The 23,274-nt window shown below is 45.7% G+C and overlaps 1 protein-coding gene across 1 annotated transcript; it reads left to right on the plus strand.

Annotated features, from left to right (window-relative positions):
* The first annotated feature begins 233 nt into the window (after positions 1-233).
* On the plus strand, positions 234-15,393 carry RTL9 (retrotransposon Gag like 9). Its single transcript, XM_010821745.4, has 3 exons — positions 234-4,383; positions 9,635-13,728; positions 14,273-15,393. The coding sequence occupies exons 2-3, from the start codon at positions 9,712-9,714 to the stop codon at positions 14,387-14,389; spliced, it is 4,134 nt and encodes a 1,377-aa protein (XP_010820047.1). The 5' UTR covers positions 234-4,383; positions 9,635-9,711; the 3' UTR covers positions 14,390-15,393.
* The last annotated feature ends 7,881 nt before the right edge of the window (positions 15,394-23,274 follow it).

The following is a 23,274-nucleotide window of genomic DNA, read 5'->3' on the forward strand; positions in this document are numbered from 1 at the left end:
AGGCACTAGGGGCTTCATGCATAGGGGTCAACGTTATGTCCAGTTCCAAGCTGTAGGACTGTCGATCAGTTGCTTAGTGCCCAGGAGTTCAGTTTTCCCATCTGTCAAGTGGGTATACAAATTAATAATAATACAGGTCTACAATCCTTTATCTGAAACCATTGAGACTACATATGTTCTGGATTTCATGAGTTTTTTTTTTTTTTTTTTTTTTTAGATTTTAGTAAAGCAATATGGTACCTATAACATATATAATACCCCTTGTGGAATCTGGGGCAAGTATTCTGTCATCAATCACACTAATATTTCTCAATGGGATAAATGAATAGCCTGGGCTTCCCTGGCGGCTCAGACAGCAAAGAATCTGCCTGCAATGCAGGAGACCCAGGTTCAATACCTGGGTTGGGAATATCCCCTGGAGAAGGGAATGGCAACCCACTCCAGGATTCTTGCCTGGAGAACTCCATGGACAGAGGAGCCTGGTGGACTACAGTCTTTGGGGTTGCAAAAGTTAGGACATGACTGACTGAGCGAATAACACACAAAACAATTCAGGCCCAGTTTGGCTACCATATGAGCTTGCCACAAAATTTCAGTTTTCAGAATCCTTTGGATGTCAAAAAGCCAGGTAAGAAATTGTGGACAATGAAAGAAGCTAATGTTTCTTTGGGCTTCCCTGGTGGCTCAGCAGTAACTAATCCACCTGTCAGTGCAGGAGACCTGGCTTCAATCCCTGGGTCAGGAACATCTCCTTGAGAAGGAAATGGCAACCGACTCCAGTGTTCTTGCCTGGGAAATCCCATGGACAGAGGAGCCTGGCGGCTACAGTCCATGGGGTTACAAAGAGTTGGCATGACTTAGCTACTAAACTACGTTTCTTTAGTGTGTGCCATGTGCGAGGTATGGTTCTAAGCAGTTTGTACACATTGACTGATTTAGTTGGGCCAATAACCCTATAAGGTGGGCATTATTATTATCACCATCATGCCCATTTTACAGATGAAGAAACAGGCTCAGAGAGGTTAAATCACCTGAGCAGAGTCCCAAAGCCAGTGAGGGGCAAAACTGGGATTCTAACCCAGACAGTTCAGCCTAAGAATCTGTGCTCTTAACCATCTTCTGTACAAGCTCGATGGGGTTAAAATGAGGCTTCAAAGGCCCACAGGGGCCAAGCAAGTCACTGTGAAAAAGTCAGTGGCTGGTGGGTACTGAGGCAAAATGGTGAGCCAGTGGTCCATCTACAAGGAGCAGCTTACCCAGCTCCACCTGACTGTTCCCATCTCAGAACCAGGATCTGAGTTTTCTGTTTTTCCCGCATTATGTAGGTGAAATCTCCTGACTTTCAAATGTTAGCAATACTTTAAAAAATGGCAAAAACATTGTAGGGGTCAAATAAAATCCTTCTACAGTCTGAATCCAGCCTGTGGCTGCTAGTTTACAGACTCTGTGATGAGGAAATAGATGTGAAAGAGCTTTGAAAACTGAAGAACGTGTTCTAGACACAGACAGTCTCATTCTTAGGGTTAAGGTATTCTTTTTTTTTCCTTCACCGTGTCTAGTTTTTTGAAAACTGGTATTCCTGGCCTGATGGAGATGAAAAGTAGGAATTAAATAGAGACTTCAGTGAACTTGAATGCTTCATTCCTTTGGCAGGCTGGATAAATGAGAAGCCTAGGTGTACTGGATGGGCTAAGCCTCAGAATTCCTGCCACACCCATAGGCCCCTTCTAAAGAGTTTCCATCCGCAGACCCTAGCCGAGGGAAGGAGCAGTTTCTTATGAATAGGTGGCTATGTTTGGTACCCACGTGACCCTGCTTCTCCCTGCCAATAGCCGACTGAGCCAGGAGAGGGCATCTGATCCAAGAGCAGTCACTCTATAGGCTGGCAAGTTGCCTAGGAGGGAACGTGGGATGAGAACTTTGCCCAACAAGCACAGTGGTGACTAAATTTGGACCAATGAGAGTCTCTCGCTTGGGGAGCTTGAATACCAGACCTAGAAAGAGTGAGCAGTTGGCAACAGGGGCAGAATACAGGCAGCAGGGCTCACAAATAAGCAGGCCCAGGAGAGGTGACTGAGCTTCAACTAGGTGCCAGACCCTTGACGCATGTTTTGTGTTTAAAACATTCAAAGATCCTGTGAGGTAGGTACCGTTATTATCCCTGTTTTACAGAAAAGATAACAGGCCAGTGCTGGGAGTTGGAATCCTGGTTTATTTGATATTAAATTCAGGATGGAAGGGATACATGTATACCTGTGGCTGATTCATATTGATGTATGGCAGAAACCATCACAATATTGTGAAGCAATTATCCTCCAATTAAAATAAATTAGTTAATTAAAAATAATATCCAGGGTGTCCAGATCCCTAAGCCAGCTGTTCTTAAACTCTAGAGGGTTTCAGAATCACTTGGGTCAAAATGCAGATTCCTCGGCCTCACTCTGGACCTACTGAGTTTGACTCTCTGAATGTGGAGCCCCACCTCCCAACTCTGCATCTGCATTTTAACAGTCCTCACAGAAGAATGACTAATGCAAAGGGCTTCCCAACCACACTTAGAGAAATGCAGTTTGAGGGAGTATGGCAGGTACTGTAAACTGCTCTGACTTCACCTTCAGAAATAAGGTCAAGGTCAATAGATGAGGTCAAAGTCCAATTGACGCTCTTTTGGAAATAGGGCTGATTCTACAAATATGAGGACATTAGTCTGTCCTCTTTTCTAATTCAAGAAGTATCCACTGACACCAGTTACCTGAGGAAAGATGGCAGGCCTGAGATGAAGGCTCAGCACTTTGTAGAGAAAAACCTACCTGTTCTTCAGCAGGCAGAGCTCATAGCAGCCATACCGTCACTAAGCATTTTCCACAAAGAGCACACATTGCAGAGACTTCCGGTATTGGCAGCGAAGAACAGGAGAGAAAATGCCCAAAGGCAGAGACATAGACTATAAACCATGGGATTTAAAAATGTAAATCTACTTCCTAGGCCAAACATAGAGATTCTCCTCAGCGCTAGAATAGTTGTGTAAAAGATCCATCTATGCTCTTCTTCACACCATTGATGAGAGGATTGAACAGGATGGGACCAAAGTTAGAAGCTGCCTTCTAGATTGTTGTAGAACCCCAGTCTGGCTATAGTATTGAGCCAATTGAGAATTCATTTGCCTTTAGGAACTCTCCCTGGAGAGACCAGTAATAGTCTGAAGGCTGCTTGGAGTGTCTCAAGTCAGAAACTGGTTTGTGAGCCAAATGCTTAATGGCATCAGGCAAATATTCCTACAGGACAGTTGGGTGGTCCAAGGGATGGCAAAAGTCAAATGTGCTGGCCAAGTCCTGCCCAGCAGGGCTTGAATTTGCACTTGGCAAGTTCTATTTCTCTCATGCTCCTTTATGTGGACACTTTATGTATGTTAATATCCTCACTTAGGCTAAGGTCAAACTCCGTTCTTCCCAGTTCTGGCCAGAAAGATTTCCTGTCTTACAGGTATCTGATCTTATCTTTGTTGATATTTTCACTGTGAGGGATTCCCTAAAGAAGGTCTTTGGATAAATGCCCATCCTCCAGGAAAATTATTGCAGTCCTCGGGTGCAATGAGAAAGCCTGAGGACGATGTAGCCAGTGTTCTGTAAAGCGAAACCTATTTCACTGAAAGAACTGTCCTTTATTCTGAGATTGTTTGCTTCTCTTTTTGTGTTTAAAGAAAACCCTTTCTAGGAAATGATAATTTGAGGTTGTTTTGTCTTGCTTGTTCCTTTATTTGGAGAAATAAAAACCTGGCAACCTACTGTCAGTCTCCCCAGATTTTTGGTTTGTGATAGCTGCCAGTCTTGGGAACCTGGCTTAATTGGTTTCAGTTCTGCTAGAACCTCTAGGTACCTTCTATCACCACTTCCATTCTAAGTGCTTATAAATTACCTGCTTCATAATCTGCGGCAGAATCTCTCCAAGGATTGACATCAAGCTTACAGCTCTGGAGTTTACAGTATACTGGTCTGTAGTTTCCTTCTTTAAGAAAATTGGGATGCTGCCCATGTGCAATCCTTTGATATCCCTCCTGTTCTCTCCGATTGCACAGGACAGCAGCTAATGCAAGGCAGTTCCGTTTGCTCTTTTTATAATGTTTTTTTCCCTATAGAGTTGGACATGCATATACATGTTGTTTGGGGAATTTGCAGCACATCCAATGAAAGTGTAATTCCCAACTAACAGTCAAATCCTTCTCTTTGGAGCTACCCAGAACACACCTACCCTCTCTTCCATATGACAGCCCTTCAGAGACTCGAAGACAGTGTGTGACTCTCCTTTGAGTTAAGAGCACCAGCTGAGTCAGACAGTCGCGAGTGACAAGCCCAGCTTCACCCCCTCTCGGCTGTGGGAGCCCAGGTGAGTTACTTGATTTTATTTTCTCTCCACTTGTTTTTTTTTTTTTTAAGCTGATTTATAAAATTAGGGTTAAAAAAACCACTTCATTGGTTTGTTGTGTGATAAATGATGTGATATATGTAAAGAGCTTAACCCAGTGCCTGGCAGAGTGAGGATTCCGTGAATGCAAGCTCTTTCCCCCTTCGATTTATAAAGAGCCAGGTGGGCATTTTAAGCATCAAGGCTATTGGAGAAGTGGGGTGAGCAATGGGGTGAGGGAGGTGGCAGACCCTCAAGTAGATCAAGTCTTTCTCTACCCTGAGGTTGTCTCTTTTCTGTTATCTTAATGCTTGCTTGCTAGTGCCGGCAGGGAGAGGCTATCATGCAGAATCTCAGGAAAAGTTTATTTTCAAGAGCTGGAGAGCTATTTGTTGACATATTGAACTGTCTCTTGTTTATTCTTATTTCCCTGAGCAGCTAGCCCAAACTCAATTACCTTTTGTGAGGCAGCAGGCATGTGACACTTCCTACTAGCTGTATTGATCAATGTAGACTGGGCCAGACGTGAGAGATCTGAGATGCTAAGCAGCAGTTTCTGGGCTTTTCCTTCCTTAGTAGGCCTCCCCTCTCTGTGTCTATAGAGACACTGGCACGAACAAAATGAAAATCTGGGACCCAAATGGCCTGAGCCTGCAAGCACTCTTGCTAGATAGCCACCTTAGAAGACGGCTGATGATTAATGGTCACAATGAACCAGAACTTGAACTCCTGGATGTCCAGAGTCAGAGTGGTTTTCTAACAGGAGCTCTTTGCACACCCTGGGTTTTGCAAGCAATTGCATGATATGAACTCCAAATGCCATTGCAGCTAGAAAAAGTTTGGAAGGAGACACACCCAACTGTGAACAGACAGAGGAATGGAACTTGAGGGGATGGGGTGGGGTGGGGTAGGTGCAGGACTGGCTTTATCTGTAGGTAGGATTTCAAGTTTTTATCCTGAGAATATATTCCTAGATTACTTGTGTAATTCTTAGGCATAAATAAAAGTAGAAAAATAAGAAATTGGATTTTTAAAAAGTAATGATAAAAAATAAAATAAGCCATTAGAGACAGTTTTCAGAGGTCACTACTGACCAAGGATCTCAGTGATACAAGAATTAAGCCTATTGGAGGAGAAAGGTTACTTGGGTGGGGAGATGTTGGGGGCCCTTAGAGAGAGGAGAGGAGAGGGCTAGAGATAGAACTGTAGAGGAACATACCTTTTAAAAGAAAGAAAAATATTTTTTTCTTCTAATACAATAATATTTATATGGACAGATGAGAGAATACAGCTAAGAAAAACAAAAGTAAAAATTCTCTTTAATCCAGTCACTCAGGTATGGTCACTGTTAACATTTTGGTATACATCTTTCCAAACTGTATTTTTTTTCTCTGCAAAAATATACATATTTATTTTATAAAAATAAGATACTCATTTTCACTGGACACTGGAGATGTACAATGATTTGTTTAATCATTCAGTGGATTGGGTTCTAATGCTGGCATTTAGGTAATTTCCAAGTTTTTATGATCATAAACAACAGTGCTTTCTGGCTATGTGACCTTGGCAAAGCTAACTAATCTCTCTGTGCCTCATCTGAAAATGAGAGTGATAATACCTACCTCATAGGGCAGCTGTGAGCAGCAAATGAGATTTTGCATGTATAGTGCTTAGCACAGTGCCTGGCACAGTAAGTGTTAGCTGTTATTATTAAGTATAATAATAATAATAATAATAATAATTGTTGTTGTTGGGTTCCCTGTGAGTACTTTTTGGTTTAGGGTAGGGGGAGAGTGACTGGAAGTTTTCCCTTTGAGTAGTATACTACAGTGAGTTCTGGAGTCAAATGGAGCTGTATGGTTTTGGTCATGTCAGTTCACTTCACCGAGACTCAGTTTTCTTATCTGTAAACTGAGAATTAAAAACACCTAGCTTACAGGATAGATGTTGGGATCAAATGAGAGAATGCATGTACAACCCTCAGCGTAGTTCTTGGCATGTAGCAAGAGTTCCAAGTCAGTTGGTATTATTATTATTACTATTATTATTATCACAATGATGATTCAGCCATTAGTGGGGGTAGGAAGAGCACGGTGGTACTTGGGGAGTGTTTCTAATCACTTGTCTGTTTACCAAGAGAGGAAATTAGTCTGATTCTGGAATCAGACTAACTTGGGCTCATATCAGGGCTTTGCCATGTGCGGGTTCTATGATATTGGTTACAATTTCTCCAAGCACCTCTCACCATTTGTAAAAGAATATATTATATACACACACACATATATACAATAAAACTGAATCACTGATGAACACCTGAAATTAACATAACATTATAAATCAATTGTATTTCAATAAAAAAGAAAATTGAAAAAAGAAAATGAAGGAAAAAATTTCTAAAGCATAAAATAAATGGGAATGGTATTAGTGCCTACCTTGCAGGTGTGGCCATGAGGTGTGAAGGATATAAAACAAGTGTGGTGCTTAGCCTGAGTGCCCAGGTATTGTGGGGTGATAATTATCTTTGGTTGTTGGAGCATGGGGAGGTTTATAACAAGCTGAATGCCTCCCCCCAGCCCCTAGATTCTGAGTCCCTGGGGTACTTCAACTTCATCTAAAGGCTTTGCCCTATTCGGGGCTCAGGGATCATTTCTGCCCTTAGTATAAGGGTTGGAGGGCTCCTTATTCAGAAGGCTCTGGCAAACCTTTTTGTTAATTTTACTCTGATCTTGTGCCCCAGTTCTAGAAAGCAGGCTAAAGTCCTGCTTCTATGAGCAAGCTCTCACCTGGTATGCTTAAGATTGGCATGCTTTTCTTGCCAGTTGTCTGGATGCCCTGGAGCCTCATTGTTGAATTCTAACCCTATGGCAGGGTAGCTGGTTGCAAGATTTCCCACTGAGTCTCTGACACTAGGGCCAGTTGGCTTTTTAGTTGTCACCATTGCTGGGCTCTCTTAAGCCCCGTGGCCCATCCTTCCAAACCCTGGTTTACCCGCACCTGAACCCACTCTTCTCCACTGCTCCACTCAGCCTCCAGCCCTGTTCCCTCTATCCCCTACCTGCTCTTCCACGGCCCACTGGTGGTAGCGCCTGGCTCCCACGACCCTGGTGTCCACTCAGCCACAGAGAGAATGTCTCATTTCCTGAGCCAAGACCCTTTCGGTCTCATCTCTTTACTTGTGTGACTCTCCTCTTTCCTTTGGGATGGCCAGAGGTGGGCAGAGTGGCCTGGTGCAGCTACTGGGGGCGAGGGGAAGAAGGGTGGAGTTGCATAGGCCAAGTGCTAAAGTGGAGCTTCTGGAGGGCTGTCAAGTGAAACGCGGCCAGAGGCAAATGTCAGAGCCTATATAGAGGCAGGAATCTGGGACCAGAGAGACAGAGCAAGCACTAGCAAGTCAGGAGCAGTGGGGCGGGTGGGCGGGTGGGCAGGCTGGCTGGCTGGCGGGCAGGAGGGGGGCGTGGCAGGGGATAGCTAAGGGAGATTGCAGAGAACAGCTGCTGGTACTGGGTCTTACTTTAATGAACTGGCTGGGCATGGGGCATAAGTAAATTGGCCAGACCAAAACAACTAGGGGCGCAAAGGACATACTCCCTCTCTTCTCCCTGACTGGCAAGGTAAGATCTTTCCGGGTTTTGCCTGGTGGGAAACTATGGCATGTTCAGGGATTTTTCTGAAGATGTGGTAGGTGGGGGTGGTCAGCTACGGCTTCCCTTTTGACCCATCTTTCCCATTGCACCAATTATTAGAGTAACCACGGTCCTAACATGAGGCCAGTGTTTCAGATAAGGTGGATCATTATAGCACAGCAGAGAAGAGTAGGGGTCTCTGGAGTTGGGTGGGCCTGGGAATCCAAGTGACTGCAGGCAAATTATGAAGCCTCTCTGGATCTTAGTTTTCTCCTTTGTAAGATGAGGATTTTGAGGATGACCGTCACTGAGGATGACCAAAATCTCTCAGTGTTGCTGTGGGGACCAAGTAAGAGAGTGCATGTAAAGTGCCCAGTAGGGTACTTGCCAGTCATCATATGCTCAAGAGATGTTGAGCATTTGGCACTTCTGTTGCTAGCATTCTCAATATTATTATGGAGGCACGCTGCACCAGATTGATGAGTTTTATGACATTGTCCCAAATGAGCAAGTGTTCCACTGGGGGCATGAGCAGGCTGAGGGGACATGTCAACATTGTGTCATGTGTGTGTTAGTTTCCAAGTTCTGTGCCAAGAAGCCCCATTGGAGGCTGCTTATGGGAGGGGGCTGGAGGGGTGAGGCTCTGGGCTTGCCCACTCACTCTTACCCAGTTGTCAGAGAAGCTTGAAGTTTGTACTTCCTATAGACTGAGCTTCAAGTGAACCATGATCTAGGACATCAGAGAGATAACTGAATGTAGCCTTAGGGATGCCAAAGGCTAGGCAACCCCAAGGAGTAAGTGATAGTCAAAGACAAACAGTTTCTAGTGTTTCAGTGGTCTTATTCTAACCCCAATCCCAACTAATCTGAGTGCACTGGTAAAATGGGAATAATACGACTATTGTAAGATTCCAATGTGTAATGCTTCTACATCCTGGTACACTGCAGATGCTAAAGTGTACTGCCTTGAACACACTAGGTGAGCAGTAGGTGGTAGTAGTAGTGGTGATTTTTGTTATTAAAAATCAAAATGTTAATAAACAGGAATTTCAGTTTGTGGAATGCTACTCTCATTGGTCAGTTAAATGCCTTCCTTTTCCTGAGGAAGACATTTAGGTCCATTAGAGTAGTAAAATGGGGATTAAAGCATTAGCAGGACTCAGTGAGCACTAGGAACTAATAGTTATCCTGGGGCGAAAGGTGTTCTCATCCAGGCCCTTGGCTGGCTTGCTAGTGCTGTATGGTGGGAAGAGAGCGTAGCTCAGGAACCTGCACTTCTCACAATTTTCCAGAAGGTGGTGCTGCTGTTTCATTTCAACCAGGACCTCCCAGGCTCTGGGCTGCTGAAGTTGCCAGTGTTGATAGCTTTTATAAACTGAGTGTGTGTGCCGTGTGACTGAGCAGGTTGGTTTGAAAAGGATAGAGGTGGAAAGGATAGTTGCTCCAGCTTCGAATTTGTTTAATGCCATACAGCTTCTTTAACCTGAGAGGCCCATCTCTGATGCCACAGAGCCAGCAAACACATAAGAGGTCTCCATCACGAGTCATTTGTCTATTTCCCCATTTTTTTGATTTGCCTTTTGACTGCTAAACTTGTTTCCTGTTTACAGATTTTCTTGCCACTTGGGCTTCAGCAGGACCCCTGATATAATTGCTTTAGAGGTTCTCTACACACTGTCCTTTGGCCATGGCAGATACATCAATACCCTTAAATTCACTGCAGTTCAGCAATGTGCTGAGGGAGGAAAATGGCGACACCCAAAATAGGGAGATGACCTTCTCTGGACCAACGCAGGAGAACACAGCAGAAGGCCAAATTCTGCCTTCTAGTGTCCAGCCTATGGTCTCAACTTCAGCATCAGACCCTGGAGGGATGTCCACACAGCTGATGACATCCCCAGCCTTTGACACCATGGCCACACCTCTAATGGGAACAGCAAACTCTGGAGCTGTGTCTTCACCGCTCCTGTCAGACTCTGGGGCACTGTCCCCATTGTTAATGCCAACTTCAGATTCAGAGGCTCTGTCCCCATTGTTAATGCCAACCTCAGACTCTGGGATGCTTTCCCCATTGCTAATGCCAGCCTCAGATTCTGGAACATTGTCTCCATTGCTGTCCACTTCAGAGTATGGATTAATGTCCCCAGGGCTGATGATTCCTGACTTTGGAACAATGTCCACAGCACTAACGGCAACACCAGATTCTGAAGACATATCACCACTGGCAATGTCAGCCTCATCCTCTGAAGCAATGGCCACACCATTGATGCTAGCCCCAGATTCTGGAGAGCTCTCCCCACTGCTAATGCCAGATATTAACCCCAGAGAGATGTCCACACAGCCAACGCCAGCTCCAGGCTTTGAAGGAATGTCACCATTGCAAATTACAGATGAAGACACTGAAGCAATGTCCAAAGTGCTAATGACTGCCCTGGTCTCTGGAGAGATCTCTTCACTGCTCATGTCAGACACAGACTCTGAAGCGATCTCCTCACTGATAATGTCAGCCCTAACTTCTGAAGCAATGTCCACCCAGCTAACGAGCACCCAAGATTCTGGGGAAATGTCCACCCAGCTAATGTCAGGCCCAGACTCTGCAGTACAGTCTTTACCACTAACAACAGCTCCAGGCTCCGGAGCCATATCCTCACCACTCCTGTCAGTCCCCGAGGCTAGAGAAATGCCCATCTTGTCAAAGCCAGCCCCAGATGCTGAGGCAGTGTCCCCACTGCTAATGATGGCTCTGAGCTCTGGAGGGATGCCCACCCAGCTGATGCCAGCCCAAAGCTCTGGAGCTATGTCCTCACAGTTAACACAAAATCTAGATTCTCAGATTGTGTCTACTCCACCAACGAGAGCAACAGCCTCCGGGGAGATGTCTGCTTCGTCAGCGAGAGCCTCAGATTCTGGAGCAAGGTCGACACTGCGAATGAGAACCCCAGCCTCTGGCAATATGTCCACGCTGCTAAAGACAGTCCCAGACTCTGCAGCACTGTCCACCCCACTGATGACAGCCACAACCTCTGGAACCATGTCCGCAGAGCCAGTGCCAACTGCAGCCTCTAGAGGAATGTCCACACACTTAACAACGGCTCAAATTTCTGGAGCCACATCCACGGGCTTTATGAAAGTCCCAGCCAGTGGGGCAAAGTCCACACCACGAATGAGAGCTCCAGCTTTGGGGGCAATGTCCATCCCACCCAGCACAGCCCCCATCTCTGAAACAGTATCTATGCTACAAATGACCACCCCAGCCTCTGGGTCAGTGCCCACACTGCAAATAAAAGCTCCTGTCTCTGGAGCAACATCTAGGTCACAAAGGAGAGCCACAGCCTTGAGGGTGACAGCCGGACCACAAATGAGAGCCTCTGGAGCCATGTCCACCCCACAGATGACAGCCAAAGCCTCTGGATCCATGTCCTCACTATTAACGAGAGACACAGCCCCGGGAGTGATGTCCGTGCCGCTGATGAAAGCTACAGCCTCAGGAGCATTGTCCAAGCCACTAACAACAACCAAAGCCTCAGAAGCAATGTTCATGCAGCAAATGACAACTGCAGCTTCTGGAGAGATCTCCACAATGCTAATGAGAGACATAGCTTCTGGAGCCATGTCCATGCCACAGATGACAGACACTGCCTCTGCCGGGATGTCCACACCACTAATGAGAGCCCCAGCCTCTGGAGACGTGTCCACACCACAAATGACAGCCGCAGCCTCTGGAAGCATGTCCGTGCCCCTAATGAGAGCCCCGGGCCCTGGAACCATGCCCACAGTGCTAATGAGATCCACAGTCTCTGGAAAGATGCCCAGTCAGCCAATAGGCACTCAAGACTTTGGGGGGATGTCCATGTCGTTCAAAAGATTCATGACCTCTGGAGGGATGTCCACACTGCAGATGCGAGCCCCAGCCTCTGAAGTGATGTCCACACCAAAAATTAGAGCCCCAAGCTTTGGGGCAGTATCCACACCCCTGATGAGAGCCTCAAACCCTGGAGAGGTGTCCACACTTCTCACAAGAGCTTCATCCTCTGGAGAGATGTCCTCAGCACCAACGAGATCCCCAACTTCTGGGGAGATAGCCACCACCCCTCTGAGAGCCCCAGCTTATGGAGCAATGTCTACTCCGCAAAGAACAGCCACAGCCTCTGGCATGATGTCCATGCCACAAATGAGGGCTCCAATCTCTGGGCCGATGTCCACACCACTCATGAGATCCACAGCCTCTGGAGTGATGTCCACGCCTCAAATGACAGCTGTGGCCTCTGGAGGGGTGCCCATGCCATTGTTGAGGGCCCCAGCCCCTGGAGCAACATCTGCACCACAGATGCCCACAGCAGCATCTGCAGAGGTGTGCACGCTATCCATGCGAGCCCCCAGCTTGGGAGTGATGTCCCCGCCATTATTAAGGGCTCCAGTCTCTGGAATTATGTGCACACCCCCAAGGAGACCCTCAGTCTCTGAAGATGTGTCCACAGAGTTCATGAGAGGTCCAGCCTCTGGAAAGATGGCCACCGCACAAACCACAGCCATGGCCTCGGGAGGGATGTCCAAGCCATCCGTGAGAGCTGTGGCCTCTGGAGTAACACCCATGCCACTGATGTCTGCCATGGCTTCTGGAGAGACATCCATACCACTAATGAAAAGCCTGTCATCTGGAGCAATGTCCACACTGCAAACAAGAGTTGTGAGTTCTGGATCAACGTCCTTGCCACAAACAACATACACAACCTCAGGAAAGATGTCCACACCACTGATGAGAGCCTCGGCTTCCAGAGCCACATCCACACCACTTATGAGAGCCTCAGCTTCTGGAATGATGTCCATGCCACTTCTAAGACCCATATCCTCTGGGGGGATGTCCATGCCACTAATGAGGGCCACAGTCCCAGGAGCCATGTTCGCATCCCAAATGGCAGCCCCTGGAATGATGTCCACCTTGGGAATCAAAGCCACAGACTCTGGGGAAACATCTGCCCCTCGCATCAATGTCACAGCCTCGGGATCAAAGTCCACACCACATGCGACGACCACCCCCCCCAAAACAGTAAAGCCACCATCAGAGGAAGTCCCATCTTTTGGCATGCTGACCCCAGCACTCTGTTACCTCTTAGAAGAACAAGAAGCAGCCCGGGGTTCATGCCCTGTGGAAGAGGAGGTGGAGATTGATGAGGAGAAGCAAATGAAGGGATTTTTGAATGATTCAGAGAAAATGGCTTTTCTGGTGTCTCTTCATCTGGGGGCAGCAGAGAGGTGGTCCATCTTGCAGATGGAGGTAGGAAACCCCCTCACCAGTGAAGATAAATCTTTCCTGAGAAGATCCCAGGGCTTATATGACTCCCTGTCTGAAATTGACATCCTCAGTGCAGTTCTCTGCCATCCCAAGCAGGGCCAGAAGTCGGTCAGGCAGTATGCCACTGACTTCCTTCTGCTGGCCCGACATTTGTCTTGGTCTGATGCCATTCTGCGGACCAGGTTCCTGGAAGGACTCTCTGAAGCTGTTGCCACCAAAATGGGCCGGATCTTCCTGAAGGTGGCTGGCAGCCTAAAGGAGCTGATAGATAGGTCTCTCTATACCGAGTGCCAGCTGGCCGGAGAGAAGAATTCCCGAGGCAGCTCCAGCCAGGTTCTGACATCACCCTGTAAGCGGAATAGTGAGGAAGCAATGGAGAATGAACTGAACCCCCAGCAGCAGACCGAGGAGGTAATGATGGGGAAACACACTCAAGGTTTCTGAATAGAAAATTGAAGGCATCCTGCTCCTTTATGTAGACTAAGGAAGAGGTTGGGGGAGGCATTGAGCTCCTAGACCATAAGCCTCAACCTGGAATTTCATCAGCGGGCCTGGTTAGGCCCTTGTTTTGGGCATATTAACCCAAACTCCATTAACTTTGTGGAGCCTTGCCCTACCTAAGATACTCAGGGTTTGGGGGTGGTAAAGGTCTAAATCTTCTGAGGGGACTGGTTGGGCTCAGTCCCAATTTGCTACTACTGATTCCAGGTCCAGTTCTAAAAGAGGGGTCATGTTTTGGAGGCTGGGTCCCACCTACAGCCACATGTGTTGTAGACCCAGGTCACTAGGGAATTTGACCAGTCTAGTCCTTGGTCACACTTTTTATACAAATAAGGTACGTTGGCCAAGTTCCTTGACATGTTAAGTGATTGAGATTATCCAGGTGGAACCCCACTTGTCATAGTAAGCATGGCTCTTACATTTGCTGTTTTTGTTTTTTTTTTCTCACTCCCAGCACCAGCATGTTCCCAAACGCTGTTACTACCTGAAAGAGCATGAAGACCCTCAAGAGGGTCTGCACGACCACCTTCGAAAGAGCACAGGCCATCAGAAGGCCCCCACTAACAAGTAATGCTACCTGGACTCTTCTCCTGTGATATCCAACTTGGCTGCTAACTTGAGGACTGGTTCCTAGACTCATTCCATGCAATTACATCATTAGAACTTGTGGCCTTTCCCCCTTCAGCACCCCCTCCAGGTGCATCCCACCCTATCCCTCACTTGGTTGACTTGACCTTCTCTTTCACCCCACATGCCTTTAACCTGCCCCAACAATCAGAACGTGGACTTCAAGAATGTTCAATGTATGAGGTTCTGAACTCCCATTACCAACAAGGACAGTGCTAATTCTTGGTCCAGGGAGAAGTCTAGGCAGGAGAAACTATGTCCTACCTCAAAAACACCTTAGAGTGTCTTGCCACATGTCATCAGGCAAACTTGAGGAAGCCCTGGTCCCATTTCACCTGGCAAGGGAGCCCATAAGGAGAGTGATGCCCACTCCAATACCATCCTTTTCATCCAGTATACTTGTCCCTATATGCCCCAACTCATAGCACTTAAATTTGGTCTCCAAGGCCCTTGTCCTGTTTATAGTCTCCATCCTGAACCATTCGTTTTGACCCATAGTAATAATCTTAGTAATAGCTAATGTTTATTGTTTATGTACTATGTGACAGATAGTGGGCTAAACTCTTGACAAGCATCATCTCACTACATTCTTACCATAACCCAACTTGTTCTTCTGTTGTCAACTTCTGAAGTCTTGATCTATTGTAAGTGGCCATTGTCTTGTCCCTTAGTGTGAAATTTCTAGCTCTGACCTTTGGGTGACCTCCTCAGTTGTTAATTGCCCTCACTCCCCTTGGCTATTGTGCTTCGTGGCCAGCACTCTTGATAAAGATCTTGGTCTTTAAACAGGCATAGATAGAACATAATGTGAACAGTGTTTGCCTTAATGTGGTGGGATTATGGGTGTTTTAATGTTCTTTTTACTTCTCTGTACTTTCCAGTTTCTCTACAGTAAGCATGTATTACATTTGTAATCGTTAAAGTAAATAAAGTTCATTTATGAAAAAAAGAATTAACTGTGGCTAACAGAATTTGATTTATTGAGTCCTTCATTCAGTCAATATTTATTATCTAACATTGTCAGCCACTGTTTTGGGGACAGACAGATAAGAACATTGATCAAACGGAAACTTCATTCCAACAGAAGAGGGAGACAGACAATAAGTAAGAAAACACATAAGTAAGATAGGTTGAAATCGTGGTGAAGGCTATAAAGACAGGAAATAAGGATAATGGGGAATTTGATACTAACAGAGCAAATTTATTTATTCAATAATAGTCCATGTAATTGGGTTACTCAAAGATCTTTTAAAAACAGTAGGAGTGACATGATTAGAAACACATTTTAGAAAACTAACTTGGACAGAGGAGCCTGGCAGGCTATAGTCCATGGGGTTGCAAAGAGTCGGACATGACCGAGTGCCTGAGCACGGCAGCAAGCACTGCAATAGTACAGGTGACTGACTCTTCAGATGACTCAATCTAGGGTCAGGGCAGTGGGGATGAAAAGAGGCACAGAGACCAAATCTTCTCTGAGGGTTCAAGTCTGCTGCTCCATTACCTTAAACATTGGATCTGATTCCAGGAAGAGGAAAATGATTCTTGGAAAAAAACAAAGATTAGCAGACAAATTGGCAGCCCCGTGGTGTGGGCTGCCTGTGGATGCATCAATCACCAGTGCTGTTTCCTCAGGCCTGGCGGGGGTAGGAGAGGAAGAGGGTTCAACTGGTTGGGAAACCAAAATTCTAGTTAGTGGTGCTCTGGGGACCCAGTTTTCCTCTCTTATCTGACCCTGTTGGCTCACACCTAGTCCAGTCCAAGCCAGAGTGGATTTTTGGACCTCCATGTTCAGCCAGAGTTGCTCTTAGTTCAGGGAAAGGGCTGTTGACTTTCCTGAAAAAGAAATTGATGATGCAGAATCAAAATTTGTGTCTGGAACCTATATAGGGGAAGGCAAATGTCTTAAAGATGAAAACTAATTTTCCGATCACCATGATAATGCAGAATGATCACAAGTCTCTGCTTCATTTTTCGCCCCAGTCATTCTTTTTCCCTTGGCTTTTGCCCCTCCTGTCCTTTAAGCTAATGTCACTAGAGATAAATGGAATAAATGAAGCCTGATCATACCCTGTATAATCATAAGGGATTTGATATAGGTCATACCTGAATGGTCTAGTGGTTTTCCCTACTTTCTTCAAGTCTGAATTTGGCAATAAGAAGTTCATGATCTGAGCCACAGTCAGCTCCTGGTTTTGTTTTTGTTGACTGTATAAAGCTTCTCCATCTTTAGCTGCAAAGAATATAATCAATCTGACTTCAGTATAGATCATCTGGTGATGTCCATGTGTAGAGTCTTCTCCTGTGTTGTTGGAAGAGGGTGTTTGCTCTGACCAGTGCATTCTCTTGGCAAAACTCTATTAGCCTTTGCCCTGCTTCATTCTGTACTCCAATGCCAAATTTGCCTGTTACTCCAGGTGTTTCTTGACTTCCTACTTTTGCATTCCAGTCCCTTATAATGAAAAGGACATCTTTTTTGGGTGTTAGTTCTAGAAGGTCTTGTAGGTCTTCATAGAACTGTTCAACTTCAGCTTCTTCAGCATTACTGGTCAGGGCATAGACTTGGATTACCATGATATCGAATGGTTTGCCTTGGAAACAAACAGAGATCACTCTGTTGTTTTTGAGATTGCATCCAAGTACTGCATTTCGGACTCTTTTATTGACTATGAGGGCTACTCCATTTCTTCTAAGGGATTCCTACCCACAGTAGTAGATATAATGGTCATCTGAGTTAAATTCACCCATTCGAGTCCATTTTAGTTTGCTGATTCCTAAAATGTCTATGTTCACTCTTGCCATCTCCTGTTTGACCTCTTCCAATTTGCTTTGATTCATGGACCTGACATTCCAGGTTCCTATGGAATATTGCTCTTTACAGCATCAGACTTTGCTTCTATCACCAGTCACACCCATAACTGGGTGTTGTTTTTGCTTTGGCTCCATCTCTTCATTCTTTCTGGAGTTATTTCTCCACTGATCTCCAGTAGCATATTGGGCACCTACCGACCTGGGAAGTTCATCTTTCAGTGTCCTATCTTTTTGCCTTTTCATACTGTTCATGGGGTTCTCAAGGAAAAATACTGAAGTGGTTTGCCATTCCCTTCTCCAGTGGACCACATTCTGTCAGACATCTCCACCATGACCCGTCCGTCTTGGGTGGCCCCACACGGCATGGCTCATAGTTTCATTGAGTTAGACAAGGCTGCGGTCCATTTGATCAGATTGGTTAGTTTCCTGTGATTGTGGTTTTCAGTCTGTCTGCCCTCTGATGGAGAAGGATAAGAGACTTATGGAAGCTTCCTAATGGGAGAGACTGACTGAGGGGGAAACTGGGTCTTGTTCTGATGGGCAGAGCCATGCTCAGTAAATCTTTAATCCAATTTTCTGTTGATGGGTGGAGCTGTGTTCCCTCCCTGTTATTTATGGCATCTGGACCTATCACTTCATGGGAAATAGATGGGGAAACAGTGGAAAGAGTGGCAGACTTTATTTTTTGGGGCTCCAAAATCACTACAGATGGTGATTGCAGTCATGAAATTAAAAGACGCTTACTCCTCGGAAGGAAAGTTATGACCAACCTAGACAGCATATTAAAAAGCAGAGATATTACTTTGCGAACAAAGGTCCGTCTAGTGAAGGCTATGGTTTTTCCATTGGTCATGTATGGATGTGAGAGTTGGACTGTGAAGAAAGCTGAGCACCGAAGAATTGATGCTTTTGAATTATGGTGTTGGAGAAGACTCTTGAGAGTCCCTTGGACTGCAAGGAGATTCAATCAGTCCATCCTAAAGGAGACCAGTCTTGGGTGTTCACTGGAAGGACTGATGCTGAAGCTGAAACTCCAATACTTTGGCCATCTCATGGGAAGAGTTGACTCATTGGAAAAGACCCTGATGCTGGGAGGGATTGGGGGCAAGAGGAGAAGGGGACGACAGAGGATGAGATGGCTGGATGGCATGACCGACTCAATGGATATGAGTTTGAGTGAACTCCGGGAGTTGGTGATGGACAGGGAGGCCTGACGTGCTGCGATTCATGGGGTCGCAAAGAGTTGGACATGACTGAGGGGCTGAACTGAACTGAACTGAAACTATGGTGGAGGTAATGAAGATAATGGTGACCTCCTTCAAAAGGCCCCATGCATGCACGGCTACACTCAGTGCCCCCACCCTGAAGCAGGCTACCACCAACCCACACCTCTGCTGGAGACTCCTGGACACTCCTAGACAAGTCTGGGTTGGTCTCTTGTGGGGTCACTGCTCCTTTTTCCTGGGTCATGGTGCACACAACGTTCTGTTTGTGTCCTCCAAGAGTCTATTTCCTAGTCCTGTGTAAGTTCTGGCAGCTCTATGGTAGGATTAATGGTGACCTCCTCCAAGATGGTTTATGCCATACCTAAGTCTGCTGCACCCAGGGCCCCTGCCCCTGCGGCAGTCCATTGCTGACCCGTACCTACACAGGAGACACTCAAACCCAGTTCTGTCTCAGTCTCTGTGAGGTCTCTGGGTCCTGGTGCACACAAGGTTTGTTTGAGCCCTCTGAGTGTCTCTTGTGGAGATGGGGTGTGACTCTAAACGTGAATTCGCCCCTCCTAACATCTTGCTGGGGCTTCTCTGCCCTTAGACATGGGGTATCTCCTCAAGGTCGCTTTAGCATCACCATCTTGCTGGGCTTCTCTGACCTTGGACGTGGGGTATCTCCTCAGGGCTGCTCCAGCGCCGCACAGCCATGGAAACCAGTATTGGCTAACACGCTCCTGTATTCTTGCCTGGAGAACCCTGCTCCCTGACAGAGAAGCCTGGCAGGCCAGTCTCCAGGGTCACAAAGAGTAGGACACTACCGAAGTGACCCCACATGCAGAGGCGCAAGACTTTTTTTGCCTGTGGCAGCTTTGCCCCAGTGAGAGTTGAGGGTGAAGCTGCAACAGCTGCTTGGCTTGCGGGGACCCTGGCAGCACCAAGTGTGCAGGGACACAGACTGCCTCCACCACAGGAGTTATGGCCCCATCAGAGTCTTTTTTCAAGCCTCTTGTAGCTGGTGATCAGAAGGCCTATTTGGCCAGTCTTTCTCCGTAGCTCCACCCGTTCAGGCACTTAGAGGGCTTCCTAGCCTGGGGACCTTCTCTGTTGTTTGGCACATCAGGCACATATAGGGGCCCCCCTGGCTGGGGTTCTACTCTGTAGATTGGCACATCAGGCACTTAAAGGGGCACCCTGGGTGGGGTCCTACTCTGTAGTTCAGTGCGTCAGGTGCTTGCTGGGCCAGCCTCTCTATTGTTCAGCTGCCAATGCTGGCACTGCGGGGAGAGAGAGGCTATGGTGATGTCTCCACCCCCAAACGTGACTCAGCAGTATCGCCTAGCTTCCATGGCTGCCTGGCTTTCCTCCACAGGCATTTCCCACCACAGTCTCCTCCCTCACATCCCCTTGATTAGTCTCTCCACAGTCAACAGCAGCCCTCGCTTTGGGATTGCTCCACAATCCCTAAACTCCAGCTACCAGCTGCTGCACCTTCCAGGGGATCTGCATCCCTGTCTTGGGTAAGTATGGTTGTAAGGACTGTCTGATTCTCATTCCATTTAGGCTGCCACAGGTCAGCTGTTTCACTCTCAACCTTGAATGTTTCTCCTCTGACTCAGACAATTGCCCTGATGTGGGGATCCGACCCTTGCTTCAGTTCCCCCACCTACCGAGGGCAGGTCCAGTTCTACTAACACTCCTGTTTTCCCACCTAGTTCCTTCATCCTACTGAGTTTTGTGTGGGTCTATATATTCTTTTCTGCTGGTCAGGTACTCCTGTCCTCTCTCAGCTGGTGTTCTGCATGCACTTCTGTGTCTGAAGGTGTATTCCTGATGTATCCGTGGAGAGAGATGTACTCCATGTCCACCTATTCCTCTGCCATCTTGTTCTCCTGTATGAATTTTTAAAACAGTTTCAAAAACCAGGAAATTAGAAAATTGAAATGTGTGTGAAATTTTTGTTTTGCCAGTTCTGTACTATATTTCAGTCCCCATTTATATATTTAAATGTTTGATTAACTAGGATATGTGGAAAATATGTAAATAAACTGGGATACATGGGGAAAGTGTAAGAGAGGTAGTGGATGGGTATATCAGTTTCTTCACTCTATCTGTTGCATATCACACATAAACTGCTTCTGAAGAACTCCATAGTACATATTGGGAGAATGAGAATAAACTGGGAAATGAAATTGCTAGGAAAATAATTCAGAACTCACGAACTCTGTCATGACTGACCTAGAGAAAACACTACAGCTGGGGTCAAGAGGTTGGAATTTTGTAGATCCTCTTAGCTTTTCTCTTATTGTTTTGCTGAGAGTCACATCCTTCACAGATTTCTACATCCAATAACAGTGGTACTGATAAATTCTTTTTAACTTTAAAATTTTTTATGGATATATTCATGAGTTGCAATATTATATTTGTTCAGGTTTACAACATAGTGATTCAGTTGTTTTATATATTATACTCTGTTTACATTTATTAATAGATAATTGGTATATTTCTCTGTGCTGTACAGCATATCCCTGTTGCTTAAAGTTCAAAATGAATAGTTTAAAATATAATGAAATAGTAAGTTCTAATGAAAACCATTGTAAATTAAAAAGGACTGAAATCGCAGAGTGCTTTCTCTTTCTCCAAGGATGTAGTAAGCTTGAAATCAATCTTTTAAAAAAGAAATAGGAGAATAGAATTATGGACAGGGGGAAAGGGGAGGAGAGGGAGAGATGCATGGAAAGAGTAACATGGAAATTTACATTATCATATGTAAAATAGATAGCCAATGGGAATTTGCTGTATGGCTCAGGAAACTCAAACAGGGGCTCTGTATCAACCTAGAGGGGTGGGATGGGGAGGGAGTTACAAAAGAAAGGGGATATATGTATACCCTAGGCTGATTCATGTTGAGGTTTGACAGAAAACAGCGAAATTCTGTAAAGCAATAATCCTTCAATAAAAGATTAATAAAAAAATAAAAAATATCTCAAAATAAACAAAAATAAAATGAATAGGAAAATCACCAACTAGTTTGAAATTCAGCAATACACTTATAGAAATAAAAATGTTAATGCACCAAGAAGAAAACATAATGGACATTACATTCAGTAAATACTATCATAAGCAATAGCAGTCAAATACGTGAGGTAGAAGAAGGAGTCATCTTATTTCTTTTATTGCTGAACATCCTCCTCCACCTTATTTTGATGCAAGGAGCTAGAGACATGTCCCACAACAAGAAGTGGATGCATGCATGTGCGCTAAGTCTCTTCAGTTGTGTCCCGCTCTTTGTGACCCTATGAACTGCTGCCCACCAGGCTCCTTTGTCCCTGGGAATTATCCAGGAAAGAATACTGGAGTGGGTTTCCATGCCCTCCTCCAGGGAACCTTCTCCATCTAGGGACAGAACCTGGGTCTCCTGTGTCTCCTGCATTGCAGGCAGGTTCTTTACTACCGGTACCACCTGGGAAGACCCAAGAAATGGATGTGTGTGTGCTAAGCCGCTTCAGTCGTGTCTGACTCTTTGAGACCCCATGGATTGTAACCCGCTAGGCTCCTCTGTCCATGGGACTTTACAGCAAGAATACTGGAGTGGGGTGCCATGCCTTTCTCCAGGGCATCTTCCCAATCCAGGGGTTGAATCCATGGCTCTTATGTTTCCCACGTAAGAAGGCAGGTTCTTTACCAGTAGCACCACCTGGGAAGCCCCAAGAAATGGATGCCTGTACTTAAATCGCCATGGTTAACAGCAGGTGCTTGAATGGAAAAACATCAGGGAAACTATCACCCCACGTTCCTGCTCCATCTCTAGGATGATTGTCACAGGAAGGTTGTTATTTGTTCAGCCCTCCTCACATATGTTTGGCCAATTGCTTTGGCTCATGGGCTACCAGTCCCTCATTGGCTGCTACTGTGGAGACTGTGGCTACGTTCACTGTCACTGGACTGTTCCATCATCCCTGCAAGTTTGCAATTCAGTCAGGATTTTTGTTTTTTTTGTTGTTTTGTTTTTTTTTTTTAAAAGCAAAATGTTCTACGTTGCAAACAAAAAATAGGATCAGAGAAATCTGGATAAGGTAATTTCCAGAAGATATGGTGCTGGATTCCAGAAATTTAAAATTTTCTTATTTTACACTGTGTTTGAGTCCTATTTTACACATGGAAGTGAATTGGGATTGAAGGAATAGAATGGGTAAATGTGATTTTTATATCTGCTACTGCTGGTGCAGTGGTAAAGAATCTGACTGCCAATGCAGGAGATGAAAGAGACACAGCTTCTATCCCTTGGTCAGAAAGATCCCCTGGAGTAGGAAATGACAACCCAGTTCACTATTCTTGCTTGGAAAATTTCAAGGAGATAGGAGCCTGGCGGGCTCGACTCTTTGCAGACCCTATGGACTGTAGCCCACTAGGCTCCTCTCTCCATGGGATTCTCCAGAAAAGAATACTGGAGAGGGTTGCCATGCCCTCCTCCCAGGGATCTTTATGACCCAGGGATGGAACCTGCCTCTCCTGTGACTCCTGCATTGCAGGCGGATTCTTTTCTGCTGAGCCACCCGGGAAGACCACACTGTTTTTTATCGGTTGCTATACCCCATATAAAAATCTCTGGATTATACCTAAATATAGATGGGAGAATGAAAATGGAAAAGGCCAATGAAACTTTTAGGGAAAGAATTTTGACCATAAAGATCCCTAAAATCATTGAGAAACCACGAATAGAAATAACCATTTAGTAAAGTGACGAGTTGCAATACGTTAAGAAAAAGTACATGATTTTCCATCGAACAAGTGACACAACCGACACATA

This window comes from Bos taurus, chromosome X (genome assembly GCF_002263795.3).
Source record: "Bos taurus isolate L1 Dominette 01449 registration number 42190680 breed Hereford chromosome X, ARS-UCD2.0, whole genome shotgun sequence".
NCBI classification, from domain to species: domain Eukaryota; kingdom Metazoa; phylum Chordata; class Mammalia; order Artiodactyla; family Bovidae; genus Bos; species Bos taurus.

Coding starts and splice junctions, on each gene's coding strand:
- RTL9 (XM_010821745.4), top strand. CDS start 9,712: ATGGCAGATACATCAATACCCTTAAATTCACTGCAGTTCAGCAATGTG. Junction 13,729..14,272: donor CCCAGCAGCAGACCGAGGAG/GTAATGATGGGG, acceptor TCTCACTCCCAG/CACCAGCATGTTCCCAAACG.